The 27,587-nt window shown below is 41.5% G+C and overlaps 1 protein-coding gene across 6 annotated transcripts; it reads left to right on the top strand.

The window, feature by feature from the left end:
• Positions 1–609: 609 nt before the first annotated feature.
• Positions 610–23,409, top strand: LOC118882987 (zinc finger protein 717-like). 6 transcript variants are annotated; one of them, XM_036829473.1, is made up of 7 exons: positions 611–681; positions 4,017–4,075; positions 5,188–5,260; positions 17,131–17,179; positions 17,475–17,601; positions 17,857–17,949; positions 21,207–23,409. In XM_036829473.1, exons 5-7 carry the CDS (start codon positions 17,568–17,570, stop codon positions 22,835–22,837), a joined length of 1,758 nt encoding a protein of 585 aa, XP_036685368.1. In that variant the 5' UTR covers positions 611–681; positions 4,017–4,075; positions 5,188–5,260; positions 17,131–17,179; positions 17,475–17,567; the 3' UTR covers positions 22,838–23,409. The 6 variants fall into 6 exon arrangements, with proteins under 6 accessions (XP_036685364.1, XP_036685368.1, XP_036685369.1 ...); XM_036829474.1 differs by lacking the exon at positions 5,188–5,260; XM_036829472.1 differs by lacking the exon at positions 17,131–17,179.
• Positions 23,410–27,587: the final 4,178 nt, after the last annotated feature.

Below are 27,587 nucleotides of genomic sequence, written 5' to 3'. Positions count from 1 at the left end.
GACCTACGTGTAATAAAATTTTCTGTCACGTTTCCTTGTGGTCTTTGTTGACGGTGGTTCACCATTGTGCACACTGAGGATATACATTTAAACTGTTAATTTAACAAAGTCACAACAGTCGCAATTATGGTTTAAGTACTTTAATAAGGACAGACATTGTGATATTTCACGATTCATGCTGTAGTATGCAACTGTTAAAAAAAAAAAAAAAAAGGACGTGGGTTCCATAACCGCAATGCCATTATAGGAAATAAAAACATTAAAGCTAACTTATAGTATCATCGGATTCTCGGCCCTCATAAGAATTTCCCCATTCGTCCCACAACATCTCTTTCAGCTTCTTAAACTAGGACTTAATAACAAACCAGAATTCCACGTGGTTGCACGTGGGTCGAGACACGGTCTCATCCATCACATCCGGGGCTCAGGGCAGCAAGACCCATTACCCCTCGATACACAAAACGTCCCCCGACGGCGCCTACGGACGGAGACGCGTGTGGGACACGCACTCTCGCCACGCAAGGACGCGTTCCCGCAGGAGCCACTTGGAGGGAGCCTTCCGGGTTTCTCCTGCGCGTGTGCGGCCCCGCCCACCTCATCCTCTTCCGCCCGGAACTTCCGGACCCCACTGCGCTACGGCAGCTGCGCCCGCGCGCTGGCTAGGATTCTGGGTACCCGAAGGTGGGTGCAAGGGTGGAAGGCGGCCGCGGCGCGGGGACGCAGGGCAGGGCGGGGGTGCTGCTCCACTCGGTGGGAGAGTAAAGGTTGGCGGCTGTGAGCGGCGCGGCCTGAGGCGCAGCTGCGAGCCGCGGCCTGGGCAGGGGCCGGGAGGCGATTGTGGCCTCAGGACCCGCTGGTCCGGGGCTGGAAAGGGCCGGCTCGGGCCGTGCTTCGAGTGTTGCTTGGTCAGAAGACGGTGCACTGCGGACAGCCGGGCGCCCGCCTCCGGAGGCTTCGCGACCTGGGGGTGGAGTCCAAGGTGACTGTGAGGCCGGGGCGGGTCTGCAGACCACGCGAGCGAGCGTGGGAGGGCTGCGGGCTGCGTGCACTGTCCAGCTGTGCCGCCGAAGCAAGCCTCCCGGGCGATGTCATTAATCTCTGTGACATTCGTTTTGCTCGCCTGTGACGCGAGCGCCTTAAGGACTAGCGAGTTGCCCCTGATTCCCGGAGAAATCAGTGTGAAGTGCGTGAGGAGTCTTACTTCGTGGTAGTTGTTAGTGGGGTCTCTCGGAGTCTTTTCAGCAGGTGAAGTGTCAGGTCCCCTCCTGCGCTGTGTAGCCTGCTGAGCACTCCAGGTTTCGTTTACAGTTTACACAAGAGCTAGTTTCTAGAGACCGTGAGTGCCAGGGGGGATCACTGGGCTCTGAATGACTGACCCCTTTTCTTTGGAACAAGGTAGTTTGGAACAAGGTAGCATGAAGGGGAGGCGCCGTATGAACGAAAGACAACCCCTGAAACCTGAACCCGCTTATTAGCGCTTCAGAGAAGAGGCAGAAGAGTCACAGAAAGGAGAAGATTCTAGCTTTGCATGGCCAAGCAATTATTGATGCTTCTGCCCAGACTGAACGAGATATGGGTGACACTGCTTCCTCCCGAAGTTGTCAAAGACTGGGTGATAATGGAAGGTCTCAGTCGACTTTCAGAAGGAGACCTGAGCAAGGCTGAGAGGGGTAGGCAGAGGCCAAAAGAAATGTTACTTATGGGAGAGGTCCCGAGGGTGTGGTCTGGGGTGGAGGGATAACCTGTCACAGCTGAGAGAATCTGTCTATGGTGCTCCCTAAATATTCCCATTCCTTCATTCTACCCCCACTGTTTCTGTTATCTGAACTCTCTCAAGCCTATTATACCGTCAAGTTTGGTATCTGGAGGTATGCTGATGCTCGCTCTTCCTAGCAGTTCTTTCTGTTAGTTCAGGAAGGGTTTGTCAGGGTATGTCTGTCTTATGAGAAAGATTGGGGAGTGAGCGGGGTGTGGGTGGAGGAGAGGAAAAAGGATTTGAGGACATGAGTGATGTGCCAGGCTCACGTGATTTTTTGTATACATCAGGCATCTTGACTTTTGGATAATATTATCCACTCTGCCACCATTAAGTCAAACACGTTTACTTTTGACACCGTTTTTGAGAAATGCAGTCAACTTAGCAAATAATTTTTAGAAGACCTTGACTTAAACATGCCTATCTTATTTTCCCTAATTCTTTCTGTGGACTAAGTGAGCTCCGGGGACTAATAATACAAGTGTTTCCCACTTAACATCAGAAATCTGTTCTTGATAATCATAAATTCCACAGCACAATAACAGAAGCCTATTTCCCACTGTTTAAACTAGGAAAATTAGAGTGAATCACACTTCACTCTAATTGGCTCCAAACTGATTTTTTAAAAATGTAAATAAAACACAGCATATGCCTCCATAAAATTAACAGACTCGTGTTATGATGTAAAAAAGTTAAAACATAGTTTTCTGGTCTGCACACAATTGCTTTCTAAAATTCACGTGGTCTCTTAGTTGCAACAACCTTACTGAGGTCCATCCAGGTGACATTTGTTTTCCTTTCAGAAGTTCTACATGTGGTTGTGAAGTTCTATTGATTGTATTTCAGCATGTAATGTAAGACTTTTTTCCCCAGGTAATTTTGTTAAAAACATTGAGTTTGGGGACTTAGACATATCATTTAGCATTTGCTCAGTAATGAACCAACCCAAATTTACTGACTTAAAAAAAACCACCAACAACAAAAAACATTGGGGGCTTCCCTGGTGGCGCAGTGGTTGAGAATCTGCCTGCCAATGCAGGGGACACAGATTCCAGCCCTGGTCCGGGAAGATCCCACATGCCGTGGAGCAGCTAAGCCCGTGTGCCACAACTACTGAGCCCACGTGTCACAACTACTGAAGCCCGTGCGCCTAAAGCTTGTGCTCTGCAACAAAGAGAAGCCACCACAATGAGAAGCCTGTGCACTGCAACGAAGCGTAGCCCCCGCTCACCGCAACTAGAGAAAGCCCGCGCGCAGCAACAAAGACCCAATGTGGCCAAAAATAAATAAATAAATAAATATATTAAAAAAAGATTTGCTCAAAGTTTAGCATCTTGGGTTTTTTTAAATTTTTGTTTTGTTTTTACTTTTTAAAATTTTATTGGCACATAGTTGATTTACAATGTTGTGTTAGTTTCTGCTGTACAGCAAAGTGAATCAGTTTATACATATACATATATCCACTCTTTTTTAGATTCTATTCCCGTATAGGTCATTACAGAGTATTGAGTAGAGTTCCCTGTGCTTTCAGTAGGTTCTTATTAGCTGTCTCTTTTATATATAGTAGTATGTATATGTCAATCCCAATCTCCCAGTTTATTCCTCCCCCACTCCTTTTCCCCTTGGTAACTGTAAGTTTGTTTTCTACATCTATGACTCTATTTCTGTATTGTAAATAGGTTCATTTGTACCATTTTTTTAGATTCTACATATAAGCAATATCATATGATATTTGTCTTTGACTTACTTCACTCAGTATGACAATCTCTAGGTCTGTGGTTCAGCATTTTGGGGCTAGGTTTAGTTGGTCAGTTCCTATGTTAGTGTTGTCTGGTTCACAAATGAAGCTGTAGTCATCTGGTGCCCTGACTGAGGTTGTTTGATTTCAGATGACTTCATTTACTTTTTTGGTGGTTTGTGCTGGCTGTTGGCTAAACCACGTGTCCCTAACAGGCTAGCCCCAGAAGGCAAGCTGTAGTGGAAAAGTGCTTTTCATCTGTGTTTGCATCATATGTCCTTTTTTTTTTTTAATATTTTTTTCGGAGTATAATTGCTTTACAATGTTGTGTTAGTTTCTGCTGTATCCTATGTCCTTTTAACCAAAGCAAGTCAAATGGCAGAGCCCACATCAGTTGTAGGGAACTTCACAGGGAAATAAATACGGAGAAGCAGCCATTGTGTAAATAAAGCAACAACCATTATTTAAATAAGCATTTTTAAAAATTTAAATTGATGCCCCTCCATTCACCTTCTCTCCCAGCTCTCTTTCCAGAGTCCTCTGTGTGTTTCTAAGAACAGCAGGAAATGAATACATCTCTGGTGAGTTGTTTTTTTTCCTCAACTTCTTTTATATTTTACTATATGAGCTTTATGAGGGTCCTTAAAGTAAAATGGAAAAGTAAAAATAAGTAAGATTCAGCTTCAGGGCAATACACATAAACAAGATAAAGGTGGCATGTGGATATAGTCAGGTAATATGACCTTAGAGTCGTCCAAGGTGAGTGCAATGGCAAAAACACAGATACAGCTGTTCCCTGATCAGAATGGACCCTTAGAAGAAAGCATGCTACATTCCCTTGAGACATGAGAACTTGCATGCACAGAAGTCTGAACAGTGTCTTAATTGGTCACATAGATGATGGAGTGGACAGTGTTTCACTGCCAGTCTGGAAATAAACACTTCATGCATTCTGCAGTGGTGACACTTACCTAGTGCTGAAGCAGAACTTGCTTAATACAGTTTTTCTGGAGTTGCTAAAATAGTGTGGTCCCAGACAGCTTTTGGAAGGCCCTACTTGATGCATGGATAAAATGTGGAATGTCTGGAGGATTGAACTGACTGCAGGTCTTTTAAAAAACTCATTTCTCTCAGCTAGTCTGTGTATGCAGGTTGTATAGCAGACTGTTCAAGGTTATATTTTCTGGCAAATGTTTCCACTGCTCTTTTGCAGCTTAACCTACTCAACATGGTCTTAATTCATTTCTTCTCACGCTCACCAATAACCTAAATTATAGTTAGGTTCAATGAATATGTTGTAGTCTTTGCCTTACTTGAACCTTCTGCCATATTGAAGCTACTGTCCATATCTCCTGGAAATTCTTGTCCATTAGCTTCTATTGTGCCCTCTCTGATGGTTTATTCCCGAATTCTTCTGTCTTTTTCTTTTGCTCCTGAACGTTGCTCATCCAAGTGTTCAAACCTGGGCCCCATTCTTCACACTCTGCAGTTCTCCTTGACCTGTTTGGCCCTCTGTGATTTGACAGTCCTGTTTCTCTCCAGCTTGGACCTCTTCCCGACCTTTAGACCATAGGTTCAGCTCCTTGTTGAATGCTTTCTTGTAGCTATGCAGAAGGTACCTCAAGCTCAACAAATCCAAAATGAAAACCACATTCTTCTTTCTTCCGTTACATATGATACTACTTTCATCCAGCCAGTGACTCAAAACACCGAAATGGGATTTCTCCTGGACCCCTCCCTCTCTCTCAGCTTTAATCTCATCTAAGGTAAAGTCCTGCTACTTCTGTTTGTTCCTTTAATTTCATCTGATGTCTGCATTGTTGCTCACTAACAAACGCAGTAACTTTCTTTTATACGTTGGAATTGTCATCCTTGGCAAAACCTGAAGGATGTGTTTGCTGTGATCTGGTTAGATTCCCCTCGAGCTGTGCTGCCGGCCAGCATGTGTGGTGACAGCCTTACGAGTCCAGTGGGAGAAAGAATTCAGGAGTTATTCAGACATATTTGAACAAGGGTCAGGACAAAGTTACACAAAGTCTAAAAACAAGGGTTACAGATTTTTGTAATTTTTAACTTTCATTTATATAAATTTGTCAGTGATTCTATCGCTTTTATTATGATATAATTGTGTATTGCTAGTTCAAAAACGACCTTTTTCCAAACCCTGTTAAAGACTATTTAATTCTTCTGCTATTTCAGTTAATCACTTAAAAATGAGTAGGGAGAAGTGAATGTGTGCATTATTCATAACTATGACTATGGAGCAGAACTCTCCTAATTGTTGGTTAATTTTTTTTATTGTGATAAAATATACATAAGCCAATATTGGCAATTTCACCATTTTTAAGAGTACAATTCAGTACTCGTAGTACATTTAGTTTATTCACACTGTTGTGTAATCATCACCACTAAGAATATCCAGATTCATCGTCCCCAGATAAAACTTTACTCGGGACTTCCCTGGTGGCACAGTGGTTAAGAATCTGCCTGCCAATGCAGGAGACACAGGTTCAATCCCTGGTCCAGGAAGATCCCACATGCCACGGAGCAACTAAGCCCATGCGCCATAACTACTGAAGCCCGCATGCTTCAACTACTGAAGCCTGAGCACCTTCTCGTGTGCTCTGCAACAGGAGAAGCCACTGCAGTGAGAAGCCCGTGCACCGCAACAGAGAGTAGCCACCACTCACCGCAACTAGAGAAAGCCCGCACGCAGCACTGAAGACCCAACGCAGCCAAAAACAAAAAAAACCAAAAAAACTTTACTCATTAAACCCTAACTCCCTATTCTCCCCTCTCCCAACCCCTGGCAGCAACCACTCTAATCTCTGTCTCTATGAAGTTGACGGCTCTAAGAACCTCATATAAGTGGAATCATGCAGTATCTCTCCTTAAATGACTGACTTATTTCACCTAGTGTAGTGTCTTCAAGGTTTATCCATATTGTAGCAGGTCAAAATTCACTTCCTTATAAAGTCTCAATAATATTACCATTATATGTATGTCCACGTTTTATTTATCCATTAATCCATCAGTGGTTTCATGGGTTACTTTAACCTTTAGGCTATAAAGGATAATGCTGTTATGACCGTGTGTGTAGACATTATCTTTTCTAGTTCCCGCTTTTACTTTGTTTCTTATACACCCAGAAGTAAAGTTGTAGGATCACATTGTAATTGTGTATTTAATTTTTTCAGGAATCACCATGTTGTCTTCCATGGTGGCTGCACTATTTTACGTTCCCACCAGCAGTGCACAAGGTTTCCAGTTTCTTCATATTCTTGCCAACACTTGTTCTTTCCTATTTTGTTCTGTTTTTTAAATAATAGCCATCCTAACGGGCATAAGATGATATCTCATTGTGCTTTCGATTTGCTTTTCTCTAATGACTGGCGATGTTGAGCATGTTTTTATGTGTGTATGGGCCATTTGTATATCCTCTTTGCACATTTTTTAAATAGACCTTTATTTTTTATAGCAGTGTTAGGTTCCCAGCAAAATTGAGCAGCAGGTGCAGTGATTTCCAGTGTACTCTCTGCCCGCGCACGCTGCCTCCCCATTGTCAGGATCGGGCATTCATTTGTTACCATTCACGAAGCTACACAGACATATCCTTATTACCCAAAGTCCTTGGTTTACATTATAATTCACTCTTGGTACTGTACTTTTCATGGGTTTGGACAAATGTGTAATGATATGTATTCACCATTATAGTCATACAGAGTGGTTTTATTGCCCTAAGAATCCTCTGTGCTCTTTCTGTTCATCCTTCTGTAATCCATAGCCCTTGGCAACCACTGGTATTTTTACTATCTGCATAGTTTTGCCTATTGTAGAATGTCATATAGTTAGAATCATGTTATGTAGGTTTTTTAGATTGGCTTCTTTCACTTGTTAATATGCTTTTAAGTTTCCTCTGTGTCTTTTCATGGCTTGATAGCTCATTTATTTTTAGCACTGAATATTACATTTCCTGGATGTACCGCAGTTTATCCACTCATCTACTGAAGGACATTTTGGTTGCTTCCAAGTTTGGCAATTGATGAGTAAAGCTATTACAAACATCCATGTACTGGTTTTATGTGGACATATGTTTTCAGTTCCTTTGGATAAATACCAGAAGCGCAGTTGCTGGATCATGTGTTAAAAGCGTGTGTTTAATTTTGAAGACAGTACCAAACTGTCTTCTAGAGTGGCTCTACCATTTTGGTACTTTGTTATGGCAGCCCTATCAAATTAATACACTACTTCATTCCACTGCTTTTTTATTGGTTACTATAAGGCTTACAATATGAGTCTTTATGAGAATATACTAGAGGAGCAGTGCATTACTTCACATAAAATGTAGAGACCTTTGAGTAGTAGTATTCCATTTGCAACCCCTATCATTTGTACTTTTGTTTTTATACATGTGTATTTACATATTGAGTCTACATACATTATGAGTCTCCTGTAATTATAATTTTTCTTTAAACAATCATATCTATTTTAAAGGAATTAAGAGAAGAAATATATATATATATAATCCTTTATATTTACCCACACATTTACCATTTCCAATGATCCTGATTCTTTCCTATGGATTCAGGTTAACATCTGGTATCTTTTTCTTTCATCCTGGAGAATGTCCTTTAGCATTTTTAGTGCTATCTTCTGATGATGAATTAGCTTAGTTTTTCTTTATCTGAAAATGTCTTTATTTCATCTTTATTTTTAGCATAGTTTCACTGGATAGAATTACGGCTTGAAGGATGTTTCTGTTCAGCATATTAAAGATGTTTCCCACGGTTTCTGATGAGAGGTCATCTATCATTCATGTGCAGATGTACCTGAATGTGATCTTTTCCTTTGGCTGCTTTCGAGATCTTCTCTTTACCTTTGGATACTGGCAGTGTGACTGGTGTGCCTAGAGTAGTTTTCTTTTTTTATAAATTTATTTATTTATTTATTTTTAGCTGCGTTGGGTCTCCGTTGCTGCGCATGGGCTTTCTCTAGTTGCGGCAAGTGGGGGCTGCTCTTCGTTGTGCGCGGGCATCTCATTGCAGCGGCTTCTCTTGTTGTGGAGCATGGGCTCTAGGCACGTGGACTTCAGTAGTTGTGGCACATGGGCTCAGTAGTTGTGGCGCACGGGCTTAGCTGCTCTGCGGCATGTGGGATCTTCCTGGACCAGGGCTTGAACCCGTGTCCCCTGCATTGGCAGGCAGATTCTTAAGCACTGTGCCACAAGGGAAGTCCCTAGAGTAGTTTTCTTTGAATCTAAGCTGATCATGGGTCATTGAGCTGCTTCAATCTGTAAATTCATGTGTTTCACAGAATTTGGGAAGGTTTTAGCCACTGTTTCTAAAAATACATATTATGTTCCATTCTTTCTCTCTCCTTTCTGTCTGGTGCTACAATTACATATATGTTAGACTGTTTTCTAAATTGCTTCTTAGCCTCTTTTCATTTTTCTTCATTTTTTTTCTCTCTTAAAAAGATAAAATATCTATTGATCTATCTTTAAGTTCATTGGCTTTCTTTTGCTGTTTCCAATCCAATGTTCAGCTCATCAGAAAGTTTTTCATTTTTGTTACTGTAGTTTGTAGCTCTGCAATTTCCATTTAATTGTTTTTCTAGTTTGTTTTTCTGTACTGATATTGCCCCCCCCCAATACATTATTTTTTATATTCCTTTAAGTACTTGAACGTATTTATGGATGGGTTAACAATGTTTCTGCTATGTGCAGCATCTGGGATACCTTGGGATTAGTTTCTAGTGATTATTTTTTGTCGTTTTTTGTTTTTCTTCTTGAGTATGTGTCACATTTTCTTGTTACTTTACATATATTGAGATTCTGAATTATGTACTAAACATTGTAAATTATATGTTACAAGAGATTTGGGATCCTGTTATATTTCTCTAAAGAGTGATTTTGTTCTACAAGGCAGTTAACTTGGCTGGATTCAAATTCTAAACTTCATTTCTTATAGTGACCAGCAGCTGACTCTTCATTCATTTCCTTCAGCTTTGAGAGGCTGCTTTCTTGTTGAGCCCTCTGAGGTCTTCCACATATGTGTAGTTTAGCAGTCAGCCAACAACTGTGGTTGGTTTTGTGTGGAAATTTGGTACATTATGTTCTTTTGCTGCTTCTCTCCCAGAGCTACCCCCCCACCCCCACTGAGTTTTCCAGTTTTGTTGGCAGCCCTAAACTATGCCCTCTGACACCTAAGCTAGTAAAGCTTCAGCTTTCAGTTTCTTGATCTATTTGCAGATTGAAGATTGCCCTCTGGTAAAATGCCATAAACTTGCAAAGTAGTTTGTCCTTCAATGGATTATTCAAATCTAGTTTCTGCCTACTTTTAGTTGTTCTCCAGTGCCTTTAGGTGATTGTGTTATAAATTTTGTCCAGCTTTTTTTTTTTTTTCTTAAAGACAGTGAAATAGAAAGTCTTTATTTATTTATTTACTTATTTATTTATTTTTGGCTGTGTTGGGTCTTCGCCTCCACGTGAGGGCCCCCTCCAGCCGCAGCAAGCGGGGGCCACCCCTCACCGCGGTGCGCGGGCCTCTCACTATCGCGGCCTCTCCTGTTTCGGAGCACAGGCTCCAGACGCGCAGGCTCAGCAACTGTGGCTCACGGGCCTAGTTGTTCCGTGGCATGTGGGATCCTCCCAGACCAGGGCTCGAACCCGTGTCCCGTGCATTGGCAGGCAGACTCCCAACCACTGTGCCACCAGGGAAGCCCCTGTCCAGCTTTTATAATAGTTTCCTGCACATTGTTAGTCTGGTCAAGCTACTTTGCCATTAACATACAAGCCATGCTACATTTATGATGTTTATATTTTTAAATCTATCTTCACTAGTTTATCTGGCCTGTCTTTATCATAGGGTCATTTTCTCTCCACTGGACTATTGTTCAGCTCTCTTAAGTCTCCCAATCTTACTACTATCCCAACTCAGTTCTTTCTTCCATGGGAATAATTCATCCAAGATAAGGGTCAGTAAATTATGGCATACAGGTCAGATGTGGCTATTACCTATTTTTGTGTGACCTATGAGCTTGTTTTTTGGCTTATTACACTTCTTTTTAGCAGTTACTGTAAGGTTTGTGCTATTCATCTTTATCATAGTCTACTTTAAAATAAGATACCATTTATATAAGAACCTTAAAACAGTATACTTCAAAAGTTTTTTCCTCCCAGCTTCTGTGATACCGTTGGCATACCTTTTACTCCCACATGCATTCTTTTGTTTTGGCTGCGTTAGGACTTCGTTGCTGTGCACCAGCTTTCTCTAGTTGCAGTGAGTGGTGTCTACTCTTCATTGCAGTGCACTGCAATGCAGTGCACAGTCTTCTCATTACAGTGGCTTCTCTTGTTGCAGAGCCTGGGCTCTAGGCGCACGGGCTTCAGTAGTTGCCGCACACGGGCTCAGTAGTTGCAGCACGCAGGCCCTAGGGCATGTGGGCTTTAGTAGTTGTGGCCCACGGGCTCAGTAGTTGTGGCTTGCGGGCTCTAGAGTGCAGGCTCAGTAGTTGTGGTGCACGGGCTTAGTTGTTCCATGGCATGTGGGATCTTCCTGGACCAGGGATCGAACCCGTGTCCCCTGATTGGCAGGCAGATTTTTAAGTACTGCGCCACTAGGGCACACAGAATGCCCCACATGCATTCTTATTTTGCTTCATATGGTCAATTACCTTTTAAAGGAGTTTGAACATAAAAACAATATATATTATATTATTTCATATTATATTATACAATATATATTACATATTACAATATATATTATATATTTATTAATATATTTACCATTTCGAGTGTTCTTTATTCCTTTATATATACCCAGATTTCTATCTGATATCATTTTTCTTCGGATTTTAGGCAATTTGATTATAGTAGTCCTTGTTATAGTTAGTTACCTGATGTATCTTGCTTGTACAAACTTTGGTGGTCCCCAGAGTGCCCTCATGCCCTTTACCAGCTGCAATTTTGGGAGTCCCCATGATCACCCTCAGATTCAGTAATTCACTAGCAGGACTCAACAGAACTTAGAAAAGCTGTTGTGGGCTTCCCTGGTGGTGCAGTGGTTAAGAGTCCACCTGCCAATGCAGGGGACGCAGGTTCGAGCCCTGGCCCGGGAAGATCCCACATGCCGCCGAGCAACTAAGCCCATGCGCTACAACTACTGAAGCCTGTGCTCCGCAACAAGAGAAGCCACTGCAATGAGAAGCCTGCGTACTGCAACAAAGAGTAGCCCCCGCTCTCAGCAACTAGAGAAAACTCCCATGCAGCAGCGAAGACCCAATGCAGCCAAAGATTAAATAAATGAGTAAATAAATAAATTTTTTAAAAAAGCTGTTGTACTCATGTTTATGGTTTTGTACAGTGAAAGGATGCAGATTAAAATCAGTTAAGGGATCAGGCACATAAAGCAGGGTCCAGGAGTCTTCACGTGCAAGGTTCCAAAAACCTGCCAGTGGAGCCACGTGGACAGTGCCTTTTTCTCCCAGCAACAAGGTTTGACGGTGTGCATGGAATGTTGAGAAGTAGGGAAGCTTACTTGAGCCTTGATATCCAGCTTGTATTGGGGCTCTGTCATGTAGACATGGTTGACCGTCTGTGTGGCTGACCTTAATCTCTAGTCCCTCCATAGACTGAGCTCATAAAATGTGCTGATAACAAGGCCTCCCACCATTAATCACATTTTTAGCATAGGATATCTGTGTGACCCAAAGCTATCAGGTTAAACAAAGATATTTGTATCAGGCAAGACACTTCAGGGCTTATATGTAAGACCTGAAACCATAAAACTCCTAACAGAAAAAAGCTTCTACATTAGACTTGGCAATATTTTTTTGGATATGGCACCAGATGCACAAGAAACAAAAGCAAAAATAAACAAGTAGGAGTACATCATACTAAAAAGCTTTTGTACAGCAAAGAAAGCACTCGACCAAACGAGAAGGGAATCCGTGGGATGAGAAAAATTTGAAAGTCATATATGATAAGAGGTCAATATCCAAAATATAAGGAATTTATTACAACTCATAGGAAAAAATAAAAAACCAAGTCAAAAATGGGCAAAGTACCTGAATAAACATTTTTCCAAAGAAAACATACAGATAGCCAACATGTACATGAAAAGGTGCTCAATGTCACTAATCATTGGGAAAATGCAAATCAAAACCACAGTGCGATATCACCTCACCCCTGTTTAATGCTAGTATCAAAAAGACAAGAGATCACAAGTGTTGCTGAGGATGTAGTTAAAAGGAAACCTTTTACGCTAGGGTGGGAATTAATTTATACAGCCATTTTAGAAGACAATGTGAGATTTTCTCAAATAGGGACTTCCCTAGTGGTCCAATGGCTCAGACTCCATGCTCTCAATGCAGGGGGCCCAGGTTCAATCCCTGGTCAGGGAACTAGATCCCACATGCCACAACTAAAGATCCCGCATGCCACAGTAAAGATCCTGCACACGGCAACAAAGATCCCTTGTGCTGCAACTAAGACCCGGCACAGCCAAATAGATGATAGATAGATAGATAGATAGGAAGAAAGAAACAATAAGAAACCTTAAAAATAGAACTACTCTGTGATCCAGGAAATCTGCTTCTGGGAATATTTCTGACGGAAATGAAATCAGTGTCTCAAAGAAATATCTTAACACCCGTGTTCCTTGCAGTATTACAACAGCCAAGACACAGAAATAACCTAAGTGTCAGTAATCAGATGAATGGATAAAGCAAATGTGGTATATATATCTAGGGGAATGTTATTTATCCATTAAAAAGAAAGATATTCTGCCATTTGCAACAACATAGATGAACCTGAGGGCATTATGCTAAGTGAAATAAGCCAAACAGTGAAAGGCTACTTTATGGTATCACTTAACTGTGGAAGGAAAAATAAAAAAAGTTGAGTTCATGAAAACAGTAGAATGGTGGTTGTCGGGATGGGGGAAATGGTAAAGGTTGGTGAAAGGGTACAAACTTCTAATTATAAGATGAATAAATTATGAGGAACTAATGTACAGTATGGTGACTATGAGACAATAGTTTATAATGCTTTATTGTTTAGTGGCAATTTGCCACGAGAATTGATCTTAAGTGTTCTCATACATACACACAAAGAGGGTAACTGTGAGGTGATGGGTGTGTTAAGTAACTTGATTGTAGTAATCAGGTCATAATGCATACATTTATCAAATCAGCAGGTTATACACTTTAAATATATATAATTTTATTTGTCAATTATACTTCAATAAAAATGGAATAATGTAAGATTAGGTATAAAATTAAAAACTAATAAAATAAAAAATAAATATGCCTTCCTCAGTGGCTGGGCTTCTTTTTTTGATATGCTTCTTGTCGATAGTCTCAAGCAGCCTCTTTAAATCTTAAACTGTCAGTACTTTTTAGTTCAGTTTGGTTGGTTTTTGACAGTACAACCCTAAAAAATGTAGTTGGATTTATATCTTTATTTCAGCTAGCTTGAGCTTTGTGAGACATACCTTTCTGTGTTTTTTTTTTTTTTTTTTTTGGTATTCATGTATCTATATATTTTTTAGACTGTAAGTTTTTGTTTTTTCTTAAGTATTTCATCCTTAGTCTGTGCCATTTTGTGCAACAGAAGGGATTTATTGTGGGCCAGCTCAAGCCATTCTTAAGTTTTAACAGTGACTATCATAGTTATATTCTTCATTTGTTACTTGCCATGCACTTGAGTATAATTACTTTTGATTCCTAAAGTATTTCTCATTGTATTTTTTTCTGTAAGAACTGAAAGAGGTAACTTTTTCTGCCTTAACACAATAAAAGCAAAAGAAATGTTTTGAGAGTTTTCCTACTCTACAAGACCCCAAATTTCTAGCTTCTGCTTATTTTCTTTCATCCCTCCTTGGAATCTTTTTTTTTTTTTTTTCCTCCCCTTAGCTCATCATTTTCCTATATTGCTTTATCAGAAGCGGTGACTAGTAGTTGAGATTTACTATTAACATTTTGATTTCCTGCCTCTTTTTCTAAGATTTTAAGTCCATCAGGTAAACATTATTTGATTTAAGAAGTATGACTCATGTGGCTTAAGTAACAGTAAGTATATAACTACCAGTTATCTTAAGTAACACCATGGTCCATTATAACACCATCCTCACAGTTTCTCTGCACTACTTGTTGCCATTGTTGGTGGTGTTTTTTTGTTTGGTTTGGTGCCAGTTCAGTTACCAGTTTGGTCAGGAAGAAAGGTTTCTTTCTCAGTGCTATTACCTGTCCTTCATGGGCCAGCTTTAGTTTTGTTCCTTTCAGCATCATGCAGCATCCCGGACAGAGGAGTATTTCTTTCTGTAATATTGCTGAGGATGAACATGGTAAAGGGGAAATATGGTGATCATTGTGTGACTCTTAAATAGATTCTGTTTAGGAGTGATGCTTCCATTGACATGTCATTGGTCAAAGCAAGACAGGTGGAGAATTACAAATCTGTTTATGTGAGTTCCAGCGCAAGGGGATATATACATCCTTTTACAGAGAAAGGCACTGCAAGGAGTGCTATGAACTGAATTATATTCCCCCCAAATATATATGCTGTAGCCTTAACTCCCAATGCATTTAATCAAGTTTAAATGAGGTCGTAGGGTGGGGCCATTACTCCAATAGAATTAGTGGCCCTATAAGAAAAGGAAGAGAGAGATCTCTTCCTTCCTTCTCCCTCCCTCCCTGCCATGTATGGACTCAGCAGAAACGCAGCCATCTGCAAGCCAGGAATGGAGCCCTTACCAGGAAATGAATTGGCTGGCACCTTGATCTTAGACTTCCCTTCCTGTAGAATTGTAAGAAAAGAGTTTTCTGTTGTTTAAGCCACCCAGTCTATGGCACTGAATTTAGCTGGATAGAAATATAACCTACCGCATGTTTATTCTTAATTTTCCACATGAACTTTTAAATCAGCTTGCCATGATGTGTACTACTCATTCCCATTGGTGAACATGGTATGTCTTTTCATTTGTTTAGTTCTTTTTTGTATCCTTTAGGGTTCCCCCCCCTCATAAATTCTGTACATTATTTTGTTAAATGTATTGCTAGGTGTTTTGTCGTCTTGTTATTGTGGTTGTGTGAGTATCCTCATGTATATGAAAGTTTATATAAAAGCCTTATATTAGTTATATAAGCTACTAATTTATTAAATCTTCCTATGTGGAGTACTTGGATGTCATGTGAGTCTCTTCAGTATGAATTATATGGAAACCATCATCATTTTCACTGCTGTTTTCTCTCTTTAATTGTGTTGACACTACTAGTACAGTGTTAATAACTATGGTGATGAAGCATCCTTGCTCTGCATGTTTCCCCATAAGTGTGATGCTGGTTTTCACTTGTGGCTAAGACATACACATTTATCATGTTAAGGAAAAATCCCGTGAATCCTCTTTTAAGTTTTTTTATTACAAATGAGAAGGTATTTTTATAGATGTCTACTTAGCATCTATGTGGATGATCTAGAATTTTCTCCACCGAACTACAAATATGATGAACCGTATTAATAGATTTCTTAATGTTGAGGCTTTCTCTATTCCTAGAATAATTAAAAATTTCTTCTCCATTGTCACGGTCTGTTTTTCTTTCTCTGTCAGTAAATATCAGTGTTTCCTAAAACGCCATACTTGGTCATTTTCTCCTTTCAGTCTCTTAGGTTGTCTTTGAGCAATTTTATTCACTCCGATGGCTTCAGCTACCACTAAAATATTGCTGTTTCCTAAATCCTTTTCTTCATCTTGTATCTCTCTCCTGAGCTCAAGAGCATATATCCATTTGCCAGTTGCACATTTTCACATATTTGACCACAGAAATTTCAAACTTCAAACATGCTATGTCCAAGATCTGTGTCTGTTTTGCAAATCCTATTCTTTGTCCTTACCCCAATATCAGTTTATAGTGCTAGTATCTACCAGCTTGTAGTGCAGACAGCCTGGTAGTAAAACTTTCCCTTCACCTTCTCAGAGCAAATGAGTACCAAATTCTTTTTCTTTTTCTTTTTTTTCTGTTTTGGAATTAGTCCCCTGTTCTGTATTCATCTTCCTCTGTTACCTCAGTATAGTTGGTCATTTCTCCCTCTGTTTATTCTCCTCTGATTCTCCCTTAAGCCCTTCTCCATTCTCCTACTGGACAATGAGTGTTAAAGGGCACATCTGGTTATGTAGCTTACCTCTCATTATCAGCCCCTCATTATTCACTCCCTTTTGTTTAGGAAGTGGGTCATGTTCACTCTCGGGTAGACATAAGCAATTCCTTAGGTAATAAGAAAATTCTAGGATGCATGTGTACATACTTTTTTTAAAAAATGGTGAGCACGTAAGGTTTTTTATTGATGGAGTTAGGTCATATATTTAAATGCAGGGTAACTTTATAATCAGTTCCTTGAATACCTTTACTATCTTTATCTCTTATCTCAGCCCAGGAGCACCCACCTGGATGTGGTGCTGCTTGTACTTCCATTAAAGTGGCATCTGTTCTTTATGCCCTCTCAGCTTGACTTCTGCTCTTGCCTCATACTCATGAGAACATGTGGTTCACACTGAACAGCCGACATGTTTAGCTCTTCAGTGAAATGCAACCTGACAGTACAAAGTACAACTGTTCTTTTTCTCCCTTGATACCCCAGGCTACCTTAAACATGTGTGTAACCTGGTTCATCTAACACATTATTCCAGGTAAGTGTTTGTACTTATGTCTCCATACCAGCTCATATGCTCCTTGTATCCTTGGCAATGAGGACCATTCCAGATTTATAAGGGAAACTATGATAGTACTTTGAAGAACTACTAAATTAACACAGATGTAGGGTATTTCTACTATGATTTCTCTTTATCCCACAATATAGAGTACAAAGCGTGGTATGGTATATCCTGTGTAAGATAAAACACACACATAAGAATGAATTCCTAGACTTCCTGTTCTTTTGACCCAGGCTGATGCCTTGAATTGAGGAAAAATGTACCATTACAGGGGTTGGTGTCATTTGAGGATGTGGCTGTGAACTTCACCTGGGAGGAGTGGCAGGACCTGGATGATGCTCAGAGGACCCTATACAGAGATGTCATGCTGGAGACCTACAGTAGCCTGGTGTCACTGGGTGAGCAAAACTCCCCTAGTAACTGCCAAGTGCAAGCACTTTTTTCTTCATTGGTAAATGTACAGTTGTTTGTGAAATGAAATGCTACTTAGGTTTAAGATTCCGGGCCAGGAAGAACGTGTGTTCACCCCTCCAGTCAGAGGTTCAGACTGGCCCTTCATTGCACGACTCTTGAAGCTGTGCTGTTGGCAGTTTTCAAGAGCCCATGAAACTTAAACAGTTTGGCAAAAGTCCTACATTATTTCTCATCAACAGGGCATTGCATTACCAAACCTGAGGTGATCATCAAGTTGGAGCAAGGAGCAGCACCATGGACTGTAAAAGAAACCCCAGACCAGGGTTTCCCAGGTCAGTCAGTGCATATGAGCAGGGAGGCTGGGAAGAGGAGAGCACAGCAGATGTTGGCCATGCTGAGCTATTTTTCACCAGTGGTTTTCTCCAAGTTCATACCTTGGGACAGACTTTAGTCTGCATGCATCAGACTCATGCATTATTCAGTCTCCAAATATGGCTCTCACATGTAAACCTCCCCCTTTTTGTTAATTGGTGAATATTTTCTTAGGCTTACCAAAAACTGGTGCCCACCTGCCTCCTCTTGGAATTTTTTCTTGGTTAGTCACTGTCCCTAGATTCTCAGTAGGCCGTCTTTTTTGTTTTTTAAAAAATATTTATTTATTTATTTTTTGGCTGCGTTGGATCTTAGTTGCAGCACGTGGGATCTTCGATTTGTTGTAGTGCACGGGCTTCTCTCTAGGTGAGGCGCACAGGCTTAGTTGCCTCACAGCATGTGGGATCTTAGTTCCCCGACCAGGGATTGAACTGGCGTCCCCTGCATTGCAAGAAGGATTCTTAACCACTGGACCACCAGGGAAGTCCCAGTAGGCCTCTTTTTTTTTTTTTTTAATTTTTATTTATTTATTTATTTATTTATGGCTGTGTTGGGTCTTCGTTTCTGTGCGAGGGCTTTCTCTAGTTGCGGCGAGCGGGGGCCACTCTTCATCACGGTGCGCGGGCCTCTCATTATCGCGGCCTCTCTTGTTGCGGAGCACAGGCTCCAGACGCGCAGGCTCAGTAATTGTGGCTCACGGGCCTAGTTGATCCGCGGCATGTGGGATCTTCCCAGACCAGGGCTCGAACCCCTGTCCCCTGCATTGGCAGGCAGATTCTCAACCACTGCGCCACCAGGGAAGCCCCCAGTAGGCCTCTTTTTGTTCATTCTCAGAGACTGTTTTCTTTTGGGCATTTAGTCATACATTCATTTATTCTTTTAACATGTTAATTGGGAAGTTTTACACACTGGTAAATTTTGTAAATGTGTGGATTACAGCAGTAATCAAAGAAATGTCTTTTTTAAAATTAATTAATTAATTTTTATTTCTGGCTGCATTGGGTCTTTGTTGCTGCATGCGGGCTTTCTCTAGCTGTGGTGAGCAGGGCCTACTCTTCGTTGTGGTGCATGGGCTTCTCATTGCGATGGCTTCTCTTGTTGCGGAGCACAGGCTCTAGGCACGCAGGCTTCAGTAGTTGTGGCTCACGGGCTCTAGAGTGCAGGCTCAGTAGCTGTGGCACATGGGCTTAGTTGCTCTGTGGCATGTGGGATCTTCCTGGACCAGGGATCGAACCCGTGTCCCCTGCATTGGCAGGCGGATTCTTAACAACTGTGCCACCAGGGAAGTCTCGAAATGTCCTTTTTATATAGAGCTTATATTTTGTTGAAAGAGAAAAATGAAACAAATATACATGTTTAGTAGTGAAATCAGAGCCACAAAAGTGTTAAACAAGGATGAGAGAGAGGAAAATAAGAGTATAGTGTTTCCAGAAGGGTGTTAAGAAGGCACATTTAGGGGAGATTAAGTGTTTATGTTGGTAGAGCTTACGTTTGAGATGACTGCATTCCATTTTGACATGGAACATATGCGTGCATGTAAAATCTGGAGTAGAAGATGGCCATCACTGCTGGAGATGCAAATTAGGAAATCATTAACTCAAGACCGGTAGGAGTAGAGGAGGTGGGCTACGGACCTATTAAGACCATGAGAGAAGTGGTCCAGGTACAGGTCTCATAAATCATGACATCAGAAACCATGAGGCTGAGAAGGACCCAGAAAACTGTTCACCGTGGAAAGCGGTGGCCTGTGACATGGGAGGAGAAACTAGAGACTGTGGGTCCAAGGCCAGTGAAACCAAGAATTTCGTACTTTGGGAGTGGAGTTTGAAATTAACATTTTTAACTTTCTCTTGTGAAGATCATTGTTTTAAAAAAATAAAAAAAGAATGAGAAGTGTACATGGGACTCCAGTTTCAATATAACTAAGGGACAGCTGAAACTGTAAAGTACAGTAAAGTTAATATCTGCAGAAGCAGTGAATTATCAAGTAGAGTCACTTGCACCATGAAGTGAGGTGAAAATGCCTAGGCTGTTGGTCTCAGAAGCACCCAGAAAAAGCTTTTCAAAGGTGGTGGGCACAGGCTGGGTTGCAGAACCTAAATCCTTCAGACCAGCAGGGAGGAGTTGCACAAAGTGATGAATTAGAGTTTCGTGAACTTGCAAGGGTTCTAAGAAGCCAAGGGTATAGTGTTAAGTTAGGAATTTGCAGAAAGCTCCCTTGTCTAGCGTGGAAAAAAAGATTAAGCCTTTGAAAAACCCATAGGTGCCTATAGCTGTTCCCCAGGGAGAAGTAAAAACTAAACAAACATAGGTGTAAAGTTCTTGTCTTTAAGCAGTATTCTTATTTAGGTGACACAAGTGGCCCTCTCCCATATCCTGTAAGTAGCTTATCCAGGAAAATCATGCCATCTTCAAAGCTGAGCGATCAGAAAAGGGCTAGCCCAAGTTACCCACAATTATAAGAAGAAAGGTAGAGATAACGAATGGAAAACCAATGGTAGATGAAAAGCTGTCAGCTGAAATCTACATTTAGACAGTAAGTAAATATTTTGACCTAATACTTCCTCATTGAAAAGAATTTAAAAGAAAAGAAAAAAACTTAAGCAAAACCAAACAAAAACAAAAACCCCAATGATTTGACATTAGAAAATCTATCAATGAAGTTTCTTACATTAATTCATTAGGGAGAAAAATCACATACTTATAAAATCAGTACCCATTATTGATTTTTAAAAATATTTATTTATTTATTTTTGGCTGCGTTGGATCTTTGTTGCTGAGCGCGGGCTTTCTCTAGTTGTGAGCGGGGGCTACTCTTCGTTGCGGTACGTGGGCTTCTCACTGTGGTGGCTTCTCTTTGTTATAGAGCACGGGCTCTAGGCATGTGGGCTTCATAGCTGTGGCACGCAGGCTCAGTAGTTGTAGCTCACAGGCTCTAGAACACAGGCTCAGTAGTTGGGGTGCACAACACGTGGGATCTTAGTTGCTCTGTGGCATGTGGGATCTTCCAGGACCAGGGCTTGAATCCGTATCCCCTGCATTGGCAGGCTGATTCTTAACCATTGTACCACCAGGGAAGTCCCCCGTCATTGATTTTTTAAAGAATCATATCCCGCTAGGATGAAAAGAAACTTCTTTACCTTTACAAACCATTCCATAGGAAATACTTATATGTGATTCAAAGGTATGACCTGTAATTATTTTTATCTCCTTTTAGATGTCCAGATTGTGGATGACCTGATTGAGACCAACCAGGAAAATCATGGTAGACGTTTGTGGCAAGTTGTAATCACCAGCAACGAAACATCAACTAAGGGAACAACTGACTTAGGAAAAACATTTAATCTGAGCCCAATTGATATTTCAAAACTGATGATAAATGATGGTAACTATTCAGAAATGAAGTCAGAAATGTTGAATATGTGTAAGAACACGTTTCTCCCTAGTGAGCCTGATGAGATGCATGCTGGAGAGAAACCGGAGGACAGTAATAGAACTGGGAAATCCTTCAGATATGCTGAGTACCCTAGTCATCAGAAGAAGAATCGAACTCTGCAGCAACCTTTTGAATGTAACGGACAAGGGAGAGACTTCATCAAGGAAGCAATATTCTTTACACATAGGAGGGTTCGTATGGGTGAGATGGCTTACAAATATAAGAAATATTGGAAGGCCTGTGATAAGTCAGCTCTCATTGCCCAAGAGAGAACTCACATAGGGGAGAATCACTATAGATGTAACAAATGGGGGAATACCTTTTGTAAGAAACCAACACAGTTGAATCTTCACAGAGCTGATCTCCAGGAGCAACAGCATAAATGTAATCAAAGTGGGAATAATTTCTGCCAGAAATTACATCCCACTCAGCTTCAGAGAATTCAGTTAGGAGAGAAAACGTTTGAATGTGATGTATGCGGTAAAACTTTCTATAAAAAGTCTAATCTCACTAAACATCAGAAAATACACACAGGAGAGAAACCCTATGCACGTGATGAATGTGAGAAATCCTTCTGCCATAAATCAGACCGTACTATTCATCAGAGAATCCACACTGGGGGAAAGCCCTATGAATGTAATGAATGTGGGAAATCCTTCTGCCAGAAGTCAGCCCTCACTGTTCATCAAAGGATTCACAATAGGGAGACACCTCATGAATGCAATGATTGTGGTAAAACCTTCCATAAGAAGTCAGTACTCACTGCACATCAGAGAACTCACACAGGAGAGAGACCTTATGCATGTAAAGAATGTGGGAAATCTTTTGGCCACCGGCCAGCCCTCACTGTACATCAGAGAACTCACACAAGAGACAGACCTTACAAATGTAATGAATGTGGGAAATCCTTCTGTGTGAAGCCAAAACTCACTGTACATCTGAGACTTCACACAGGTGAGAAACCCTATGAATGTAAAGAATGTGGTAAAACTTTCTACCAGAAGTCAAAACTCACTGTACACCAGAGAACTCACACAGGTGAGAAACCTTATAAATGTGACGAATGTCAGAAAACCTTTTGTGAAAAGTCAACCCTCAGTAGACATCAGAGAACACACACAGGAGAGAAGCCCTATGGATGTAAAGAATGTAGGAAAACTTTCTTCCAGAAGTCAGCCCTCACTGTACATCAGAGAACTCACACAGGAGAGAAGCCCTATGAATGTAATGAATGTGGAAAAACCTTTTGCCAGAAATCACACCTCAGCAAACATCAGAGGACTCACACAGAGGAGAAATCATGTATGGCAGAGACTGGCTGTATGTACACCCAAACTCACTTTCTTTTTCTTTGGGGCACACAGTTAGCCTGCATTTCTCAGCCTTCCTTTACTGTGCGTGGGACCATATAACTGAGCTGTGGCCAGGAGAATTTGAACACAAGCAATAAACATTAATTCCAGGCCAGGCCACAAGAAAAAACCAAAAAACCTTCCATGCATTCCTGCTGACATTTTATGCCCTGTGGTTCTGAAGTGCAAATCTGCTCCCCACACCCCCACCCCGTTTTGCCTTGGGAGCCACTGGGTGGAGATGGCAACCATGACTTAAGACAGAAAAAATTGATTATGATTATGGAGAGCAGAAATTTTCCCAACTCTACCAAAAAAAATGTCCATTTGTGCTTTACCTGAGTGAGAAATAAATATTCACTGTTGGGCCCTCCTATGTGTAATCTATTTACAACACTACCAGTCCATTGTGGCCAGTTCATTTTATGAATTTGAGACAGACCTCTGTGAGAAGTTACCAGTCCTTGTGTAAAAAATTCAACACAATTCCTTGTGGTGTCATCTTTCATCCCCAGTCAATTGATGGAAAAATCAAGTCATATGAAGAGACAAAGAATGCAAGAAATGTAGGAATGCCTTTATCAGGCAGAGACAGCTCTGAACACTGAGAATAAAGTAAAGCCTTTTAAATATATTTAATGTATCAGAGTTTTCAATAAAACAACTTTATGTACATCAGAGAATTTCTAATGAAAAGAAAACTATCAGCTTAGGTAATGTGAATGAAATTTTTCAGATAGAAATATTAAATAATGTATTGAAAAAAATTTTAAGACTGTAGACCAATTGTCCTCTAATGGGGATGATTTTGCCTCCAAAGGGACATTTGGCGGTGCTACTCCTGGTACCAGCACCGTGCCACTTCTGCCTTTTCATATTCAGAGAAGTTGCAAGGCCCGTGAAAGTTCTGAGGAGTGGAGAAATAGACTCTCCGTCTTTGATGGAAATGTTGCAAGGGCACATTGCAGAAGAGTGTGCAGGATGGGACATGTTAATGCGACCATCTTTGGAAAATATAGTATGACACTGTCCACTGTATGGCCACAGAGTTCACATAGCTTCCACATACAAAAAATACTCATACTCTACTAAGTCTCCCCCAAATCTCATTTTATAAAGCCGTTGGCTCAAAAATCTAGGATCTTGTCATCTGTGTCAGGTCTAGGTACACATAGGCTCTTTGGGCACAGTTCCATGTTCATGGTTGCTCTGAATCTGAAGATGTGTGACCTGAAGTGACCAGTCACCTGCCCTGCAAACACTGAACAGGCAATGGTAACACAGAGATGGGATACCAACAGCAAGTCCACTCAAGGGGCAGTGGGATGGGGAGGGACTTAGCCATCACTGGCTAAGTCTAGCAGGACACACCATCAGTTCCTTGATTAGGGTGCAGTGTTTCAGGGGATGATTTCCAAGGCTCTGTGCTGAGTGAAGTCGTCTTCCCTTTTCCATGAGACAAAGCCTGATTTTGTAACTAACTAGTTGGTTCAGTCCTACTTCCTTCCCAGAGGGCTCTTTTCTTTGTTTTTTCCTCTTTTTAAAAAAATATATTTTTTTAATTAAAAAAAATTTTTTTTCCTTCTTTTTTTTTTTTTAGCCATGCCACACAGCTTGTGGGATCTTAGTTCCCTGACCACGGATCGAACCCCGGCCCCTGGCAGTTACAGTGCCAAGTTCTAACTACTGGACAGCCAGGGAATTCCCAGAGGGCTCTTTTCATTTGAACTGTTTTTAAACCTTTTATTTCAAATTGATTGAAATCTTTAAAAAAAAGTTTTGGGATTCACGATATGTCAAATTGTGATCCATTCCATTAGATGAAAGCCACACCCACATTTCCTCTGGAACACATTTCCTTCCTCCACCTTGAACTGAAGCAGATGCTCACATCTTACAGGTAGCTATCTCTCTTCCCAGTCCTGATCCCTTGCCTCCACCTCAACCACTTCTCCCAAACACTCAGCCCTTGGTTTCCCAGGAGCTCTTGTCACATTGGAAAACTTTGGAGTCTTCTTCCTCCTATTTTCCTTCTTTTATTTCTCTGATACCTTCTCCCCCCGCCACCTTTCAACTCCTTTCCCTCAGTTTTAGCCTCCTTCTCAGCTTACCTTGTGTTTGTCCCAAGAGTTGCTAAACTTCTTGTTTCTTCCAAGTCAGGGCTGAGCCCCTTCCTGGCTTGCCATACCTTTTTTTGTCTTCTGGGTCTGTGGATGAGGTTTCTCAGATGACTAATTTTGCTGTTGGGGGAGTATAGTAGATAATGTATAATGGCTCTCTTAACATGCAACCAGTCCAACACTGTGGCAGCAGGCCTTTGCTCATTAAATAAGCTTGAAAGGTAAAAGCTCTTTCCCAGATATGGAAGGCTGCATAATGGCCCCCAGAGATATCACATCTCAATCTCTGGTATCTGTGTATGTTACCTTATATGGAAAGAGTTGTACAGATTAAATTAAAGATTTTTTGATGAGATTATCTTGGATTGTCCAGGTGCACTCTAAATGCAATCACAAGTGTTCTTATAAATGAGAGAAGAAGATTTGACACTTAGAGAAGAAATTCCTGAAACCACCAAGGGATAGATTATAGAGTGATGTGGCCACAAGAATGCCAGCAGCCAGCAGAGGCTGGAAGGAATAGATTATCCCCTAGAGTCTCTGGAGATTGGCCCTGCTGACACTTTGGTTTCAGCCCTGTGACACTGATCTTGAACTTTTGTTTTCCAGATGTGAGGGAGTGCATTTCTTTTAATTAAACTATTATGTTTGCAGTAATTTCTTACACAGCAATGGAAACCAGAATCCCTTGCAGCTAAAATCCTGTATCTGACTCAGGTTCCATCAAGCAGATGTTCCCAGCATTAAGTGGTAGCTGTCAATGGACAAATCAGATGTTCTGAAGAACACAACAGAAGTATTACTGACTCTCCTGATGGTGATAATTGATTCTGCTGGGTGATTGTGTTGGGATTGCTAGCTTGGGGACCTGTCCACTCCTTAATTCTTGGTGGGAGTGTTAAGGTGGGTATCAATTTATTTTTGGATGGAGTCCCTATATTTGTCTTTGACTTGATCAGAGTAGGGGCTGGGTTGCCTTGCTTGGTTTTCCTGTTTTCGTTTTGTACTCCAAAACACAGGTGAGACATGAGCTTGTGTAAGCAGTTTATTTGGGAAGTGATTGCAAAAAGCAGGAATGAGGTAGTGGGGGAAATGACAGAGGAGAGGAGGAAAAGCCAATAAGGTGTATGCTGCTGAGCTGGTGACCACTGTGAACAAGCTGACATCCATCGTGTTGGGTACTCCGTAAGGAGCTGGGTCATGTACATCTCAACTGACCCACTAGGTATGGGAAGCTGACACTTTGTGTGTGTGTGTGTGTGTGTGTGTGGCTTAACAACTGGCCGTTTTCACTCTGTCCCTGTTTTAATCCTATTGTCTTGCATGAGGTTGCAGAACAAGAGAGAGAATCCAGAAAGAGTTTTACAGTTTAGTTACAATTTCCTGGGAAGAAATGGCACACCGTGCAGGGCCACTCAGAGGTAGACAGAGGAGAGGGGGAACTGTGGATCCAGTGCCTGTACTGTGGATTCAGCAAGAAGGAAGGGGATAGGCATTGCAAGCAGGCTTAGGATTGGCTAATGTGAATATTTTCAGTGGACTTTGGGGCATTGAGGCTGTCCCTGACTGTTCTGCTACCTGGCCCTAGGGCAATTTGGACAGGTGTGTACAGTAGTGCAGAGTGTGAGGGTACAACTCAGCAGGTGCTTGGGAGTGTGGACTTAATTGGCTGTTTAAGAGGGTAAACTCATCTAGCTAGGGCCACAAAATTGAGTCAATACTGAGCTCAATTATTTGGGGTATTTGAGTGGCCTGAATAAATGAGGAGACTTCTAGAGTGTAGGACATACATTGCCCTAAACAGCATAGGGTCAATTTCTCAGGTCAGTGTGGCAGGTCTGGCCACTATGTTGTTGGAGAGTATGGATTGTTAGTGAAGTCAGTGTAAAGATTCGTTGTATTTGTGTGTTAACTAGTAGAAAGCAGTGGTCGTGGTGCTCATGGTGGGAGACTCCAGGTGGGAATTCGTGGTGGAAAGCTGGGGCAGGGAGTAGGAGAGGCACTGGGGAGTGTGTTGTCCTTTCCCCAGCAGGTTGAGGAATTGACTGATATGTGGCAGTTGTCTCCTGGGAAAGGCAACAGTCTCCATTAATTTGTAGAACGGTACAGACAGTAGTAATCTCTACCAGATTTCCCTTTAGGCATAGAAGTGTAGGGATGTATGTTTTTGCAGAGAGCAAGAGTATACTTGGATCATGGGATAAGCAGACAGGGAGCTCAAGAAACACAATAGAATCCCTAATGTCAAAGGAAGAAAAGCAATGAATGTCCTGGACCTAGTTTGCCAGCACCTTGGGTGGGGCAAGTCTTGGGCATCCCTGGAGCAGAGGTTTTAGTGTCCAGGACAGAGTTGTCTCCACCTCAGGGGGCGATGTCATCTCCAACATTGAGCTCGTGGATAGAGCAATATTATTTAGAATGTGAGACTGGGGTATCCTTTTCAAGTGGACACCCACTTGGAGTGGTATGAGTCTTATTTTTCTGACTCTTTGGCGTTATAAAGATGCTGAACAACTTGTCTAATTTGAAGGCAACGTTGGGCCTGGGAGCTTGACTTGCAAATATCTTTTAAGTTAGGAGGCTGTGGGTGCACAGCTAGCCAAGGTGATGTTGGCACCTGTGATACTGTCATCATGAACCAAAGTGCCAGCACTCAACTGGCACAGTTAAAGGCTCCATTAAAGATGGCC

This window comes from Balaenoptera musculus, chromosome 16 (genome assembly GCF_009873245.2).
Source record: "Balaenoptera musculus isolate JJ_BM4_2016_0621 chromosome 16, mBalMus1.pri.v3, whole genome shotgun sequence".
Lineage (NCBI taxonomy): Eukaryota > Metazoa > Chordata > Mammalia > Artiodactyla > Balaenopteridae > Balaenoptera > Balaenoptera musculus.
The sequence above is the reverse complement of the archived record's forward strand: the minus strand, read 5'-3'. Positions and strand labels throughout refer to the sequence as shown.

Bases quoted from the DNA above. Each gene is read 5' to 3' on its own strand.
- LOC118882987 (XM_036829469.1), top strand. The intron at 17,602-17,856 runs GTGAGCAAAACT...TCTCATCAACAG, and splicing joins CAGTAGCCTGGTGTCACTGG to GGCATTGCATTACCAAACCT. The intron at 17,950-21,206 runs GTCAGTCAGTGC...ATCTCCTTTTAG, and splicing joins CCCAGACCAGGGTTTCCCAG to ATGTCCAGATTGTGGATGAC.